Here is a 19719-nt window from a genome sequence, read left to right as displayed (position 1 = left end):
CTGCTGTGTAACCGTATATACACATACTACACTACTGCTGTGTAACCGTATATACACAAACTACACTGCTGCTGTGTAACCGTATATACACATACTACACTACTGCTGTGTAACCCTATATACACATACTACACTGCTGTGTGTAACCGTATATACACATACTACACTGCTGTGTGTAACCGTATATACACATACTACACTGCTGCTGTGTAACCGTATATACACATACTACACTGCTGCTGTGTAACCGTATATACACATACTACACTACTGCTGTGTAACCGTATATACACATACTACACTACTGCTGTGTAACCGTATATACACATACTACACTACTGCTGTGTAACCGTATATACACATACTACACTACTGCTGTGTAACCGTATATACACATACTACACTACTGCTGTGTGTAACCGTATATACACATACTACACTGCTGTGTGTAACCGTATATACACATACTACACTACTGCTGTGTAACCGTATATACACATACTACACTACTGCTGTGTAACCGTATATACACATACTACACTACTGCTGCTGTGTAACCGTATATACACATACTATACTACTGCTGTGTAACCGTATATACACATACTACACTGCTGCTGTGTAACCGTATATACACATACTACACTACTGCTGCTGTGTAACCGTATATACACATACTACACTACTGCTGTGTAACCGTATATACACATACTACACTACTGCTGCTGTGTAACCGTATATACACATACTATACTACTGCTGTGTAACCGTATATACACATACTACACTGCTGCTGTGTAACCGTATATACACATACTACACTACTGCTGCTGTGTAACCGTATATACACATACTACACTACTGCTGTGTAACCGTATATACACATACTACACTACTGTGTGTAACCGTATATACACATACTACACTACTGTATGTAACCGTATATACACATACTACACTACTGCTGTGTAACCGTATATACACATACTACACTACTGTGTGTAACCGTATATACACATACTACACTACTGCTGTGTAACCGTATATACACATACTACACTACTGTATGTAACCGTATATACACATACTACACTACTGCTGTGTAACCGTATATACACAAACTACACTGCTGCTGTGTAACCGTATATACACATACTACACTGCTGTGTGTAACCGTATATACACATACTACACTACTGCTGTGTAACCTTATATACACATACTACACTACTGTGTGTAACCGTATATACACATACTACACTACTGTGTGTAACCGTATATACACATACTACACTACTGTGTGTAACCTTATATACACATACTACACTACTGCTGTGTAACCGTATATACACATACTACACTGCTGCTGTGTGTAACCGTATATACACATACTACACTACTGCTGTGTAACCGTATATACACATACTACACTACTGTGTGTAACCTTATATACACATACTACACTACTGCTGTGTAACCGTATATACACATACTACACTACTGCTGTGTAACCGTATATACACATACTACACTACTGCTGTGTAACCGTATATACACATACTACACTACTGCTGTGTAACCGTATATACACATACTACACTACTACTGTGTAACCGTATTTACACATACTACACTACTGCTGTGTAACCGTATATACACATACTACACTACTGCTGTGTGTAACCGTATATACACATACTACACTGCTGTGTGTAACCGTATATACACATACTACACTGCTGTGTGTAACCGTATATACACATACTACACTACTGCTGTGTAACCGTATATACACATACTACACTGCTGCTGTGTAACCGTATATACACATACTACACTACTGCGTGTAACCGTATATACACATACTACACTACTGCTGTGTAACCGTATATACACATACTACACTACTGCTGTGTAACCGTATATACACATACTACACTACTGCTGTGTGTAACCGTATATACACATACTACACTACTGCTGTGTAACCGTATATACACATACTACACTACTGCTGTGTAACCGTATATACACATACTACACTGCTGCTGTGTGTAACCGTATATACACATACTACACTACTGCTGTGTAACCGTATATACACATACTACACTGCTGCTGTGTGTAACCGTATATACACATACTACACTACTGCTGTGTAACCGTATATACACATACTACACTACTGCTGTGTAACCGTATATACACATACTACACTGCTGCTGTGTGTAACCGTATATACACATACTACACTACTGCTGTGTAACCGTATATACACATACTACACTACTGCTGTGTAACCGTATATACACATACTACACTACTGCTGTGTAACCGTATATACACATACTACACTACTGCTGTGTAACCGTATATACACATACTACACTACTGCTGTGTGTAACCGTATATACACATACTACACTACTGCTGTGTAACCGTATATACACATACTACACTACTGCTGTGTAACCGTATATACACATACTACACTACTGCCTCTGTGTAACCGTATATACACATACTATACTACTGCTGTGTAACCGTATATACACATACTACACTGCTGTGTGTAACCGTATATACACATACTACACTACTGCTGTGTAACCGTATATACACATACTACACTACTGTGTGTAACCGTATATACACATACTACACTACTGCTGTGTAACCGTATATACACATACTACACTGCTGCTGTGTGTAACCGTATATACACATACTACACTGCTGCTGTGTGTAACCGTATATACACATACTATACTACTGCTGTGTAACCGTATATACACATACTACACTACTGCTGTGTAACCGTATATACACATACTACACTGCTGCTGTGTGTAACCGTATATACACATACTACACTACTGCTGTGTAACCGTATATACACATACTACACTACTGCTGTGTAACCGTATATACACATACTACACTGCTGCTGTGTGTAACCGTATATACACATACTACACTACTGCTGTGTGTAACCGTATATACACATACTACACTACTGCTGTGTAACCGTATATACACATACTACACTACTGCTGTGTAACCGTATATACACATACTACACTACTGCTGTGTAACCGTATATACACATACTACACTACTGCCTCTGTGTAACCGTATATGCACATACTATACTACTGCTGTGTAACCGTATATACACATACTACACTGCTGTGTGTAACCGTATATACACATACTACACTACTGCTGTGTAACCGTATATACACATACTACACTACTGTGTGTAACCGTATATACACATACTACACTACTGCTGTGTAACCGTATATACACATACTACACTGCTGCTGTGTGTAACCGTATATACTCATACTACACTGCTGCTGTGTGTAACCGTATATACACATACTATACTACTGCTGTGTAACCGTATATACACATACTACACTACTGCTGTGTAACCGTATATACACATACTACACTGCTGCTGTGTGTAACCGTATATACACATACTACACTACTGTGTGTAACCGTATATACACATACTACACTGCTGCTGTGTGTAACCGTATATACACATACTACACTGCTGCTGTGTGTAACCGTATATACACATACTACACTACTGTGTGTAACCGTATATACACATACTACACTACTGCTGTGTAACCGTATATACACATACTACACTACTGCTGTGTAACCGTATATACACATACTACACTGCTGCTGTGTGTAACCGTATATACACATACTACACTACTGCTGTGTGTAACCGTATATACACATACTACACTACTGCTGTGTAACCGTATATACACATACTACACTACTGCTGTGTAACCGTATATACACATACTACACTACTGCTGTGTAACCGTATATACACATACTACACTACTGCTGTGTAACCGTATATACACATACTACACTACTGCTGTGTAACCGTATATACACATACTACACTACTGCTGTGTGTAACCGTATATACACATACTACACTACTGCTGTGTAACCGTATATACACATACTACACTACTGCTGTGTAACCGTATATACACATACTACACTACTGCTGCTGTGTAACCGTATATACACATACTATACTACTGCTGTGTAACCGTATATACACATACTACACTGCTGCTGTGTAACCGTATATACACATACTACACTGCTGTGTGTAACCGTATATACACATGCTACACTACTGCTGTGTAACCGTATATACACATACTACACTACTGTGTGTAACCGTATATACACATACTACACTACTGTGTGTAACCGTATATACACATACTACACTACTGTGTGTAACCTTATATACACATACTACACTACTGCTGTGTAACCGTATATACACATACTACACTGCTGCTGTGTGTAACCGTATATACACATACTACACTACTGCTGTGTGTAACCGTATATACACATACTACACTGCTGCTGTGTAACCGTATATACACATACTACACTGCTGTGTGTAACCGTATATACACATACTACACTACTGTGTGTAACCGTATATACACATACTACACTACTGTGTGTAACCGTATATACACATACTACACTACTGTGTGTAACCGTATATACACATACTACACTACTGTGTGTAACCTTATATACACATACTACACTACTGCTGTGTAACCGTATATACACATACTACACTGCTGCTGTGTGTAACCGTATATACACATACTACACTACTGCTGTGTGTAACCGTATATACACATACTACACTGCTGCTGTGTAACCGTATATACACATACTACACTGCTGTGTGTAACCGTATATACACATACTACACTGCTGTGTGTAACCGTATATACACATACTACACTACTGCTGTGTAACCTTATATACACATACTACACTGCTGCTGTGTAACCGTATATACACTTACTACACTACTGCTGTGTAACCGTATATACACATACTACACTACTGTGTGTAACCTTATATACACATACTACACTGCTGCTGTGTAACCGTATATACACATACTACACTACTGTGTGTAACCGTATATACACATACTACACTACTGTGTGTAACCTTATATACACATACTACACTGCTGCTGTGTAACCGTATATACACATACTACACTACTGTGTGTAACCTTATATACACATACTACACTGCTGCTGTGTAACCGTATATACACATACTACACTACTGTGTGTAACCGTATATACACATACTACACTACTGCTGTGTAACCGTATATACACATACTACACTGCTGCTGTGTAACCGTATATACACATACTACACTACTGCTGTGTGTAACCGTATATACACATACTACAGTACTGCTGTATGTAACCGTATATACACATACTACACTACTGCTGTGTAACCGTATATACACATACTACACTACTGCTGTGTAACCGTATATACACATGCTACACTACTGTGTGTAACCGTATATACACATACTACACTACTGCTGTTTAACCGTATATACACATACTACACTACTACTGTGTAACCGTATATACACATACTACAATACTGCTGTGTAACCGTATATACACATACTACACTACTGTGTGTAACCGTATATACACATACTACACTACTGTGTGTAACCGTATATACACATACTACACTACTGCTGTGTAACCGTATATACACATACTACACTGCTGCTGTGTAACCGTATATACACATACTACACTACTGCTGTGTGTTACCGTATATACACATACTACACTGCTGCTGTGTAACCGTATATACACATACTACACTACTGCTGTGTAACCGTATATACACATACTACACTGCTGCTGTGTAACCGTATATACACATACTACACTACTGCTGTGTAACCGTATATACACATACTACACTACTGCTGTGTAACCGTATATACACATACTACACTACTGCTGTGTAACCGTATATACACATACTACACTACTGCTGTGTAACCGTATATACACATACTACACTAGTGCTGTGTGTAACCCTATATACACATTCTACACTACTGCTGTGTAACCGTATATACACATACTACACTACTGCTGTGTAACCGTATATACACATACTACACTACTGCTGTGTAACCGTATATACACATACTACACTACTGCTGTGTAACCGTATATACACATACTACACTACTGCTGTGTAACCGTATATACACATACTACACTACTGCTGTGTAACCGTATATACACATACTACACTACTGCTGTGTAACCGTATATACACATACTACACTGCTGCTGTGTAACCGTATATACACATACTACACTACTGCTGTGTGTTACCGTATATACACATACTACACTACTGCTGTGTGTAACCCTATATACACATACTACACTACTGCTGTGTAACCGTATATACACATACTACACTGCTGCTGTGTAACCGTATATATACACATACTACACTGCTGCTGTGTAACCGTATATACACATACTACACTACTGCTGTTGTAACCGTATATACACATACTACACTACTGCTGTGTAACCGTATATACACATACTACACTACTGCTGTGTAACCGTATATACACATACTACACTACTGCTGTGTAACCGTATATACACATACTACACTGCTGCTGTGTAACCGTATATACACATACTACACTACTGCTGTGTAACCGTATATACACATACTACACTACTGCTGTGTAACCGTATATACACATACTACACTACTGCTGTGTGTAACCGTATATACACATACTACACTACTGCTTGTAACCGTATATACACATACTATACTACTGTGTGTAACCGTATATACACATACTACACTACTGCTGTGGGTTACCGTATATACACATACTACACTGCTGCTGTGTAACCGTATATACACATACTACACTACTGCTGTGTAACCGTATATACACATACTACACTACTGCTGTGTAACCGCATATACACATACTACACTGCTGCTGTGTAACCGTATATACACATACTACACTGCTGCTGTGTAACCGTATATACACATACTACACTACTGCTGTGTAACCGTATATACACATACTACACTGCTGCTGTGTAACCGTATATACACATACTACACTACTGCTGTGTAACCGTATATACACATACTACACTACTGCTGTGTAACCGTATATACACATACTACACTACTGCTGTGTAACCGTATATACACATACTACACTACTGCTGTGTAACGTATATACACATACTAACTGCTGCTGTGTAACCTTATATACACATACTACACTACTGCTGTGTAACCGTATATACACATACTACACTACTGCTGTGTAACCGCATATACACATACTACACTACTGCTGTGTAACCGTATATACACATACTACACTACTGCTGTGTGTAACCGTATATACACATACTACACTACTGCTGTGTAACCGTATATACACATACTACACTACTGCTGTGTAACGTATATACACATACTACACTGCTGCTGTGTAACCTTATATACACATACTACACTACTGCTGTGTAACCGTATATACACATACTACACTACTGCTGTGTAACCGTATATACACATACTACACTACTGCTGTGTAACGTATATACACATGCTACACTGCTGCTGTGTAACCTTATATACACATACTACACTACTGCTGTGTAACCGTATATACACATACTACACTACTGCTGTGTAACCGCATATACACATACTACACTGCTGCTGTGTAACCGTATATACACATACTACACTACTGCTGTGTAACCGTATATACACATGCTACACTGCTGCTGTGTAACCGTATATACACATACTACACTGCTGCTGTGTAACCATATATACACATGCTACACTGCTGCTGTGTAACCTTATATACACATACTACACTACTGCTGTGTAACCGTATATACACATACTACACTACTGCTGTGTAACCGTATATACACATACTACACTACTGCTGTGTGTAACTATATATATACACTGCTCAAAAAAATAAAGGGAACACTTAAACAACAGAATATAACTCCAAGTAAATCAAACTTCTGTGAAATCAAACTGTCCACTTAGGAAGCAACACTGATTGACAATCAATTTCACATGCTGTTGTGCAAATGGAATAGACAATAGATGGAAATTATTGGCAATTCTCAAGACACCCTCAATAAAGGAGTGTTTCTGCAGGTGGGGACCACAGACCACATCTCAGTACCAATGCTTTCTGGCTGATGTTTTGGTCACTTTTGAATGTTGGTTGTGCTTTCACACTCGTGGTAGCATGAGACGGACTCTACAACCCACAGAAGTTGCTCAGGTAGTGCAGCTCATCCAGGATGGCACATCAATGCGAGCTGTGGCAAGAAGGTTTGCTGTGTCTGTCAGCGTAGTGTCCAGAGGCTGGAGGCGCTACCAAGAGACAGGCCAGTACACCAGGAGACGTGGAGGGGGCCGTAGGAGGGCAACAACCCAGCAGCAGGACCGCTACCTCTGCCTTTGTGCAAGGAGGAACAGGAGGAGCACTGCCAGATCCCTGCAAAATGACCTCCAACCGGCCACAAATGTGCATGTGTCTACACAAACGGTTAGAAACTGACTCCATGAGGGTGGTATGAGGGCCCGACGTCCACAGATGGGGGTTGTGCTCACAGCCCAACACTGTGCAGGACTTTTGGCATTTACCACACAACACCAGGATTGGCAAAGTCGCCACTGGCGCCCTGTGCTCTTCACAGATGAAAGCAGGTTCACACTGAGCACATGTGACAGACGTGACAGAGTCTGGAGACGCCGTGGAGAGCGATCTGCTGCCTGCAACATCCTTCAGCATGACCTGTTTGGCAGTGGGTCAGTAATGGTGTGGGGTGGCATTTCTTTGGAGGGCCGCACAGCCCTCCATGTGCTCACCAGAGGTAGCCTGACTGCCATTAGGTACCGAGATGAGATCCTCAGACCCCTTGTGAGACCATATGCTGGTGCGGTTGGCCCTGGGTTCCTCCTAATGCAGGACAATGCCAGACCTCATGTGGCTGGAGTGTGTCAGCAGTTCCTGCAAGATGAAGGCATTGAAGCTATGGACTGGCCGCCCGTTCCCCAGACCTGAATCCGATTGAGCACATCTGGCACATCATGTCTCGCTCCATCCACCAACGTCACGTTGCAGCACAGACTGTCCAGGAGTTGGCGGATGCTTTAGTCCAGGTCTGGGAGGAGATCCCACAGGAGACCATCCGCAACCTCATCAGGAGCATGCCCAGGCGTTGTAGGGAGGTCATACAGGCACGTGGAGGCCACACACACAATACTCAGCCTCATCAGGAGCATGCCCAGGCGTTGTAGGGAGGTCATACAGGCACGTGGAGGCCACACACAATACTCAGCCTCATCAGGAGCATGCCCAGGCGTTGTAGGGAGGTCATACAGGCACGTGGAGGCCACACACACAATACTGAGCCTCATCAGGAGCATGCCCAGGCGTTGTAGGGAGGTCATACAGGCACGTGGAGGCCACACACACAATACTGAGCCTCATCAGGAGCATGCCCAGGCGTTGTAGGGAGGTCATAAAGGCATGTGGAGGCCACACACAATACTCAGCCTCATCAGGAGCATGCCCAGGCGTTGTAGGGAGGTCATACAGGCACATGGAGGCCACACACAATACTCAGCCTCATCAGGAGCATACCCAGGCGTTGTAGGTAGGTCATACAGGTACGTGGAGGCCACACACAATACTCAGCTCATCAGGAGCATGCCCAGGCGTTGTAGGGAGGTCATACAGGCACTTGGAGGCCACACACAATACTCAGCCTCATCAGGAGCATGCCCAGGCGTTGTAGGGAGGTCATACAGGTACGTGGAGGCCACACACAATACTCAGCCTCATCAGGAGCATGCCCATGCGTTGTAGGGGGGTCATACAGGCATGTGGAGGCCACACACAATACTCAGCCTCATCAGGAGCATGCCCATGCGTTGTAGTGAGGTCATACAGGCACGTGGAGGCCACACACAATACTCAGCCTCATCAGTAGCATGCCCAGGCGTTGTAGGGAGGTCATACAGGCACGTGGAGGCCACACACAATACTGAGCCTCATCAGGAGCATGCCCATGCGTTGTAGGGAGGTCATACAGGCACGTGGAGGCCACACACAATACTCAGCCTCATCAGGAGCATGCCCAGGCGTTGTAGGGAGGTCATACAGGCACGTGGAGGCCACACACAATACTCAGCCTCATCAGGAGCATGCCCAGGCGTTGTAGGGAGGTCATACAGGCACGTGGAGGCCACACACAATACTCAGCCTCATCAGGAGCATGCCCAGGCATTGTAGGGAGGTCATACAGGCACGTGGAGGCCACACACAATACTGAGCCTCATTATGACTTGTTTTAAGGACATTACATCAAAGTTGGATCAGCCTGTAGTGTGTTTTTCCACTTTAATTTTGGGGGTGACTCCAAATCCAGGCCTCCATTGGTTAATAAATGTGATTTCCATTGATGATTTTTGTGTGATTTTGTTGTTAGCACATTCAACTTTATACAGAACAAAGTATTCAATGAGAATATTTCATTCATTCAGATCTAGGATGTGTTATTTGAGTGTTCCCTTTATTTTTTTGAGCAGTGTGTATGTGTGTGTGTATATATATATATATATATATATATATATATATATATATATATATATATATATACATACTACATTGCTGCTGTGTAAGCGTATATACACATGCTACACTACTGCTGTGTGTAATATATATATACACTGCTTAAAAGTGACCAAAACATCAGCCAGAAAGCATTGGTACTGAGATGTGGTCTGTGGTCCCCACCTGCAGAACCACTCCTTTATTGAGGGTGTCTTGATAATTGTCAATAATTCCCATCTATTGTCTATTCCATTTGCACAACAGCATGTGAAATTGATTGGCAATCAGTGTTGCTTCCTAAGTGGACAGTTTGATTTCACAGAAGTTTGATTTACTTGGAGTTATATTCTGTTGTTTAAGTGTTCCCTTTATTTTTTTGAGCAGTGTATATATATATATATATATATACAGTACATACCAAAGTTTGGACATACCTTCTCATTTAAAGATTTTTCTGTATTTTCATGACTTTGAAAATTGTACATTCACACTGAAGGCATCAAAACTATGAATTAACACATGTGGAATTATATACTTAACAAAAAAGTGTGAAACAACTGAAAATATGTCTTATATTCTAGGTTCTTCAAAGTAGCCACCTTTTGCTTTGATGACTGCTTTGCACACTCTTGGCATTCTCTTGATGAGCTTCAAGAGGTAGTCACCGGAAATGGTCTTCCAACAGTCTTGAAGGAGTTCTCAGAGATGCTTAGCACTTGTTGGCCCTTTTGCCTTCACTCTGCGGTCCAGCTCACCCCAAACCATCTCGATTGGGTTCAGGTCTGGTCACTGTGGAGGCCAGGTCATCTGGCGTAGGACCCCATCACTCTCCTTCTTGGTCAAATAGCCCTTACACAGCCTGGAGGTGTGTTTGCGGTCATTGTACTGTTGAAAAATAAATGATGGTCCAACTAAACGCAAACCGGATGGAATAGCATGCCGCTGCAAGATGCTGTGGTAGCCATGCTGGTTCAGTATGCCTTCAATTTTGAGTAAATCCCCAACAGTGTCACCAGCAAAGCACCCCCACACCATCACACCTCCTCCTCCATGCTTCACTGTGGGAACCAGGCATGTAGAGTCCATCCGTTCACCTTTTCTGCGTCGCACAAAGACACGGTGGTTGTAACCAAAGATCTCAAATTTGGACTCATCAGACCAAAGCACAGATTTCCACTGGTCTAATGTTCATTCCTTGTGTTCTTTAGCCCAAACAAGTCTCTTCTGCTTGTTGCCTGTCCTTAGCAGTGGTTTCCTAGCAGCTATTTTACCATGAAGACCTGCTGCACAAAGTCTCCTCTTAACAGTTGTTGTAGAGATGTGTCTGCTGCTAGAACTCTGTGTGGCATTGACCTGGTCTCTAATCTGAGCTGCTGTTAACCTGTGATTTCTGAGGCTGGTGACTCGGATAAACTTATCCTCAGAAGCAGAGGTGACTCTTGGTCTTCCTTTCCTGGGGCGGTCCTCATGTGAGCCAGTTTCTTTGTAGCGCTTGATGGTTTTTGCAACTGCACTTGGGGACACTTTCAAAGTTTTCCCAATTTTTCGGACTGACCTTCATTTCTTAAAGTAATGATGGCCACTCGTTTTTCTTTACTTAGCTGCTTTTTTCTTGCCATAATACAAATTCTAACAGTCTATTCAGTAGGACTATCAGCTGTGTATCCACCAGACTTCTGCACAACACAACTGATGGTCCCAACCCCATTTATAAGGCAAGAAATCCCACTTATTAAACCTGACAGGGCACACCTGTGAAGTGAAAACCATTTCCGGTGACTACCTCTTGAAGCTCATCAAGAGAATGTCAAGAGTGTGCAAAGCCGTCATCAAAGCAAAAGGTGGCTACTTTGAAGAACCTAGAATATAAGACATATTTTCAGTTGTTTCACACTTTTTTGTTAAGTATATAATTCCACATGTGGTAATTCATAGTTTTGATGCCTTCAGTGTGAATGTACAATTTTCATAGTCATGAAAATACAGAAAAATCTTTAAATGAGAAGGTGTGTCCAAACTTTTGGTCTGTACTGTATTCCTTTATGGAATGCAGCGCAGGTGCTGATTAAGGTGCTAGTCTTAGTTGAGACATGAAAAAACTGGTGACAGGTTTCCTTTGAATCCGCCATACGGTTACAGAGATACGGCCCTTTTTATTTAGCTCTCATTTTTATGGTCTTTACAAGTGGGCGTGTCTCACAGGGTCCTTATGGGGCGTGGTCCACAAGATCCCCAGGGGCGTGTCTCATGGGATCCCCAGGGGCGTGTCTTGCTGGATCCCCAGGAGAGTGTCTCGTGGGATCCCCAGGGTCGTGTCGTGCGGGATCCCCAGCGCCAGGGGGTCATATGATCCTCAGGGGCGTGTCTGGCGGGATCCCCAGGGGCGTGTGTTTGGCTGCTCTGTATTATTACCCTGTGAGACCCACCCACTTGTAAAGACAATAAAAAGTAGCAGTGAATAAGAAAAAAAGGCCCAAATCTCAGACGCCTTATGGTGGATTAAAAAACAGAGAAAAAAAGCGGAAAATTCAAGGGAGCAGTGGGAATAAAATAAGAGTTCAAACTGGCGCTTTAAGACCTGGGGACTGGTCCTATTTAAAGGGGCGCTCCTCTGTCACCTAATAAGCACCTCAGCTTTCGTAGATGTAGAAATGGAACATTTCTTGACTAGAAGGTTCAAAGCGACGTCTTCTCACCTCTAATCTGAGAAAAAGGGAAGTGAGCGCTCCTTGGGCGGCCGGCAGCACCGCTCGTGGTGTCTTGTGGTCAGCTCTGCAGAAGTCACAGGGGAAGTGGGTTTTTGGTGTTCTACAACAGGAAAACCCCTGTGGACAGTCTGGTGAGCGATGACGAGGCCTCGGCCTGTGACCCTGAGATCCATGTAGTGTCATGTACGAGGCTGCTGAGAGGAGGACGGAGATTGCCGTCACAGGCGTCCGGCCATTGGAATATCCCATGCGCTGCACTTTAACCCTTGCACCGCTGACCCTCGATCTGCTGAGGTGGGATCATTATTGTGTCGATCTCCTGGGGCTTCTCCTAATCGTCTCCTGGACGTCCGCACCAACAACAGGGATCCGAACGCTCGTCGGCCATAGTGTTTGGCCCCGGATCCCGTGTTACGTCACTTCTGCCCAAACTGCTTATTACTAGAACGGGAAGGTCTGGACATGGCCTAGCAGGAGCGTCACATGTTGTGTGACGCCATATTGTACTCGCAGAGAACCAGCGACCGGAGGAAGGAGGCGAAGAGCCTCAGCCACTTCTTATACCGCTGAGGTAAAACGAAAGCTGAGCTCCGATTGGTTGCTCTGATTGGTAAAATAGAAGCTGAGCCCTGATTGGTTGCTCTGGCGAAAAGGAAGCTGATTTCTGATTGGCAAAATGAAAGCTGAGCTCCGATTAGTTACTCTGATTGGTAAAATAGAAGCTGAGTCCTGATTGGTTGCGCTGGTGAATAGGAAGCTGATTTCTGATTGGCGAAATGAAAGCTGAGCTCCGATTGGTTGCTCTGGTGAAAAGGAAGCTGATTTCTGATTGGCAAAATGAAAGCTGAGCTCCGATTAGTTACTCTGATTGGTAAAATAGAAGCTGAGTCCTGATTGGTTGCTTTCATGAAATGAAAGTTGAGCTCTCATTGGTTGCTCTGGTTAAATGAGTGCTGAGCTCTGGTTGCTATGGGCAACGGACAGTTTAACTGTCAGACAGTTCTGTTAAATGAGGCCGATAAGCGTCGTCCTGTACACACCACACAGGGGCCTCTTTGTAGAACCTCGGCTTAGTGCACTTTGTATGATAAACATGGAAAATACAGTGAAATCTAGATAAGGGCCCGGCCCAGCATGTGGTGCGGGAGGTGGGGGGGCTTCTTGCAGTGAGATTGTCTCTCCTGACCTGCAGTAGCTACGATAGAATCATAGCAACACTAGAAATTGCACTGCTGCAGAACCTCTTTTTGAATGGTTGCTAACAATTTTTCATGAACCCATTGGTGCCACAAGATGCCCCCAGAGGTGGCACAGACGAGCAGGGTGTAACGTCCCCTAGTGCATGCAGTTTGCCCCCGGAGCACGGACTCCTCCATACAGATGGCTCTGGTGGGTTATAAAAGGACATTTCTTGTAATTATCTGCACAGGAGTGAACTTGGCAGTGGGGTCACCTGCTGGCAATGTCAGGGGGGGGTATGGATCCGCAGGAGGACAAGTTCAGAACTGTTCGCAGGTAGAGAGGTTGGAAGCTGCATTCCTGAGCGTTGTAAGAATAAGACACGGGCGGCGCCGCAACATGTCACATACCAGCGCTAACCATCCCCCTCCTCCTCCATGCCTGGCTCATTGCAACCTGTGTGTGTATAAAAACTACCACGGGCCTCTGCAAACCGAGCAATGGTCCGTCAGACCAAAAGGGGCAAGAGCATGGACGAAGCTGACATGTCTGTATCTTTTGTCATAGGGCATCATGAGCGAAAGTGGCAAGGAATGCCGGGTGGCGTATAGCCCCAGTCTAGGGGAGCTGATGAGGGTGAAGACAGAATTGGGATCAACTGCAGAGGAGAGGAAGTACAGCAAACAATGGTGAGTCCAACACAAAATACATCCCCTCTAAAGCCGTCTTCATAGTTCTTGCCCTACGTTTACCGTGTACACGCTAAACATGTCCATAGGGCCAGACAGAGGCCAAAAGGTGTATGGGCTCAGCAGAAAGTCTATGGGCTCCATTCATCATTTGCAAGTTTGTTTTTTTTTTTATAAGCCCCTTTTCTTTTTTTTTACCTTGTGGTATTCGTTGATGTTTTTTTTTTTGCGCAAAATTCTTCAAAATGGTGCATGAATTTTGCTCAAAAATCATGCAAATTGTCTATTCAGAGATATAGAGGACTAGAACTCTAGTGGCACCTATAGGAAGTAGCAATCCTAAAAGTCAATATCGACTCTTTAACGAGCCTTGTCACATGACTTAGGATAAAAGCCAGAACCTCAATTTGCAGACACCGTGTTTCAGGGTACTGCCCCTCATCAGTGCAAAGCGTGTGATCTGGTTTAGCTGGGTGAGAGGCGTCAGACTGGTATGCAAGGGGTAACGTTTCTCCTTGTGGGGAGTGACATGTTAAGCATGTCAAGGTGAGGAGACTTTTAAGCCACAATGCTTCTCTGGGAAATTGTCTCTTCAGAGAGGAAGAGAACTAGAACTTTAGTGCCACCTATAGGAAGTAGCAATCCTAAAAGTCCATATTGACCCTTTAACAAGCCTTTGTTCTGGTTTTTATCCTAAGTCATGTGGCAAGGCTTGTTAAAGGGTCAATATTGACTTTTAGGATTGCTACTTCCTATAGGTGGCACTAGAGTTCCAGTCCTCTTTCTCTCTGAAGAGACAATTTGCATATTTCCCAGAGGAGCATTGCGGCTTAAAAGTCTCCTCACCTTGACATGCTTAACGCTCAAAAATCAAAACTGCTCTTTTTTTTTCAACTTTTTAGTACAAAAAAGTCTCATGTTTTGCTAAAATGTCATAAAATTTGTGCAAAAAATTATAGACGTGCATAAGATCACTCTAAAGAAGGGAGGCACTGGAGTATATTTGTGCAAAAAAATGTCGACTTTGTGCAGAAAAAAAATGTCGCAATTGATGAATTAGCCGAAAACATCTTTAAAACAAAAAGCACTCCCACCATGATGATCATTTAAAAGAAAAAAACAAGAAAAAAACAGATGAACGCATAGAAAAAACGACTTTAAAAAGAAAAATACTATGTGTAAAAACAGGCGAAAAACACTAAAAGCGAGACGGAAAAGGTGCAAAAGCATTAATGAATCAGGGCCTATGACTTTGTACATCACAGGTATTCTACCCCTTATTGGGGTCCAGGTGTCAGGACCCAGAACCTCACCGACTGTCAGTATATAAAGGGGTATCACCACAAGTAAAAGTTATTCCTTATCCATTATATACCAGATAACTTATTGATTGCCGGCACCCAGTGATCCCAAAAACAGGGCTCTGCTGAGTGTGGTGGAGGTGAGCATGCTCCGCCACCGCTTCATTCATTGCACATAGGACTGCTGGAGATGGCACATACTCCGCTAATTCCAGCAGTCGATCTGCTGAGCTGCATAACTTTTTATTACTTGGGGTGTAAACTTTAGTTACATAAAACCAAAGGATCATTTTAAGTCCCATGTACATTGGAGTCTGAAGCGCAAGACTGACACCTAGTGGTCACATTCTAATAACACTACAGCTGTTGATATACGACAACTCTAAGCTTGTAATGACAACCGCAGCCTGTGCAGGACTAGTGGCATCAATGTAGCATGCAGCAGCCCGGTGATTTTAATAGTTGCTATGTCTGCACTTGCCCAGCAGTCCACCTGCTCAGAGCTCCCTGGTGTCAGGCACAGCGCCCCCCGTGTCTGTGCGCTGTTTCTGGTACTGCAGCTCAGCTCAATCACTTGAACACAGTAGGCAAGATTGGTCCTTTGTCTTATAAAATGGGGCCTCAGCTGTCAGACCTGTCACTACATATCTATAGAGCTATCTCATTCTAACAACTCGATGAACGATGACCAAAACTGGAAAGAAAAGAAAAAATCGAATGCGGATTCTTAATTTCATTTGTTCTGTTCAGCTCTGCAGGGTCCAACTCGCGCTGCATGGACTTGGAGCCCAAAAGGCTAAAGGAGAAGAGGGACGCTGCAATGTCTAAAAGTCTCCAGCAGGTGGATTTTTGGTGTAAGTTGAACCCTTAATAGGAGGCATTGCAATCAGAGATGATCATGATGTATTAAACGCTGCATTTTGCAATTCCTCTGTTATTCCTCCTGGAAATATATGAATAGTTTGGGATCAGGGGCGTAACGACTGCATACTTCAACTGGATGTGCGTCCTAGAAGTGTATTGCGGAGCAGAGACCCTTCGGGTCCGTGCGCGGCAATACACGCTGCCGGCCAATTGGAGGGCAACAGCTGACGTCGGCGTGCACGTGACTGGGGGCGCATAGCAGTGACGTCATGTGCTGCCCATTGCATGCACGCTGAAGTGTGCTTCTGACTTCACTAGAAGACGTAGGGGGGGAGCGGAGGGAAGGTGAGTATAATGTTTTGTTTTTTTCTATGCGTTAAAGAACAGCGGCAGAATGGGGGACATATATACCAGGATGGGGCTTAGGATAATGGACCTATATACCAGGATGGAGGGCATATATATACCAGGATGAGGGGGGGACTCTAGTTGTAGATTGTGAGCCCTCGCGGGCAGGGTCCTCGCTCTCCTGTACCAGTCGCTGTCACACTGTGTTCAAGATTATTGTACTTGTTTTTGCTATGTATACCTGACGCGCCCCTGGGCCTGCTGCTTCGCGCGGCATCGCGCGCACGGGGGCTTACCCGGAGCCGGATCAGATGGGGGTAGTAGTCTCGTGGCGGTAACCCGGTCCGTGCCCAGGGTGTCAAACTAAGTGTGTGGCAGTCTTGGTAGATGTTGTTTCTGTGTCGACTACGCCACCCGTTGATTTGCGGTCACAAGGCCGCCGCTGCAGAACAGCCCGCTGAGGCCAGTAGTATGGGTGCAGCGATGGTGGTATAACCCCCAACGGGAGGGGTATGGCCTCAGGGCAGCTGGTGCGGATGATGGGGGTAGTGATAGTGCAGAAAGGAGAGTCAGAGACGTGAGATGCAGTTTCAGGGTTTTTACTCACAGGTGTTCCTTCAGTCACTCTGGCCTTGAGTGACCACCCGAGCCGTGCTGCATCCACCAGGTGCTGGACTCGGCCAACCCCCAGGCAGTTCCGGAGCGTGGTCCTGAGCTTCCCTCTCTCTCTCTTTCTCCTGGCCGTCCCCACCAGGGATCCACCTTTGTCCGGTTCCCTTGGGCCTTCTATGGTAAAACCTTCTCTGGCTTTCCTGACCCTACTCTTGGTGTACCTTCCTGGTGGATGTGGTGAGGGTCGTGGCAAAGCTTGCCCACGACCTCCGGTTCCTGGTTAAGGGTTACTTTTACCTCCGCCAGCTTGGGATCCGGTGCCCTCTTCTGCCAACCCTTCACCCTTTTTGGTTTGCTTATGGGATCTTAGGGCTCCCTCTTTTCTGCGTCTCTGGGCCTTTCTTCTTCCTCTCTGCTTCAGGCCTGGCCCTGGAGCTGGGCCCAGCCGGAGCCACAGCTCCCTGTCAGCCCTCCTGGCTGAGCTCCTCTGCTCTGCTCCTCCTCAGACTGACTGACCCTGTCCTAAGATGGTGCCCACCATATATACTCCCTCTATGTGTGAGCCCAGGTGACCAGCACCCAATGGGCTCCTATCTCTATGCCCAGAGCCCCTCCCCTATCTGCCCCTACACTACTGGGATGTTCCACCCCCCCTCCCACTCCAGCCAGGGACAGACGCTGTCGTACCTGCACATCTACTTGGTGGGAGTACCGTAGTTCTGTCCCCCGGAAATGGGATGTATGTAGTGCATGCAGCTTACTGAGCTCAGTCCCACACTCCATCCTTACCCGGGAGTGGAATACCACACCTCTGGGTTGAGGTGCAATACCCCTGTAGCAGCCGAGTCCTCAGGGTGCTACATACCCCTTTTCACATGTAAAGCGCCATGGAATAAATGACGCTATAATAATAAATAATAATAATAATAATAATAATAGTTGCACCATTGTTTGGGATGGTACCATTCCCATACTCAATAAGGTTTTTCCCTACTCTGTCACAGATGAAAACTGTGTAGGAAGACACACAATGACAAAGGGAATGGTGACTCCAAATTGTCAATTTATTTGTACATTTCCAGGAGGAGTAACAGAGGAATAGCACAGTGTAGAGTTGCAATATATTACTATGACCGTGATTGTGCACACATTTTCTTAATTGAATATTGGGGGTTTTCTAAATGTAGCATTCCGGCAGATCATAAAATGAGAGTTTTCATAGTTTTTGGTGACATTGGTTGGTCTTGCTGCCCACCGGTGACATGCTTCAGGGTACTCAGCTCCATGGGAGACTTGGCTCCCTTGTCAATAAACATATCATGAGGTGTCCTCCTGCTGAGACCCCCAGAAATAAACTCTAATTTGTGGGGTATCCTATCAGTAAGTGTTTAATTTCTCTGCAGCGCCACCTTAGAGGAAGC

General features: G+C 44.1%; 1 protein-coding gene across 2 annotated transcripts in view; it reads left to right on the top strand.

Annotated features, from left to right (window-relative positions):
• PRDM11 (PR/SET domain 11) overlaps nucleotides 1-19719 on the top strand; it is a 121636-nt gene that overhangs the window by 89015 nt on the left and 12902 nt on the right. For both annotated transcript variants that reach the window (XM_073658151.1, XM_073658150.1), the window contains exons 2-3: nucleotides 15052-15173; nucleotides 17225-17328. In XM_073658151.1, coding sequence (XP_073514252.1) covers nucleotides 15058-15173; nucleotides 17225-17328 — 220 coding nt within the window. In that variant the 5' untranslated portion in view covers nucleotides 15052-15057. The remainder of the gene's footprint in view (nucleotides 1-15051; nucleotides 15174-17224; nucleotides 17329-19719) is intronic.

This window comes from Phyllobates terribilis, unplaced genomic scaffold, assembly GCF_046119375.1.
Source record: "Phyllobates terribilis strain yellow unplaced genomic scaffold, ASM4611937v1 Scaffold_13__5_contigs__length_258822181, whole genome shotgun sequence".
Classification (NCBI taxonomy): Eukaryota; Metazoa; Chordata; class Amphibia; order Anura; family Dendrobatidae; genus Phyllobates; species Phyllobates terribilis.
Note: the sequence above shows the minus strand (reverse complement) of the source record. Positions and strands in the feature narration are given on the sequence as shown.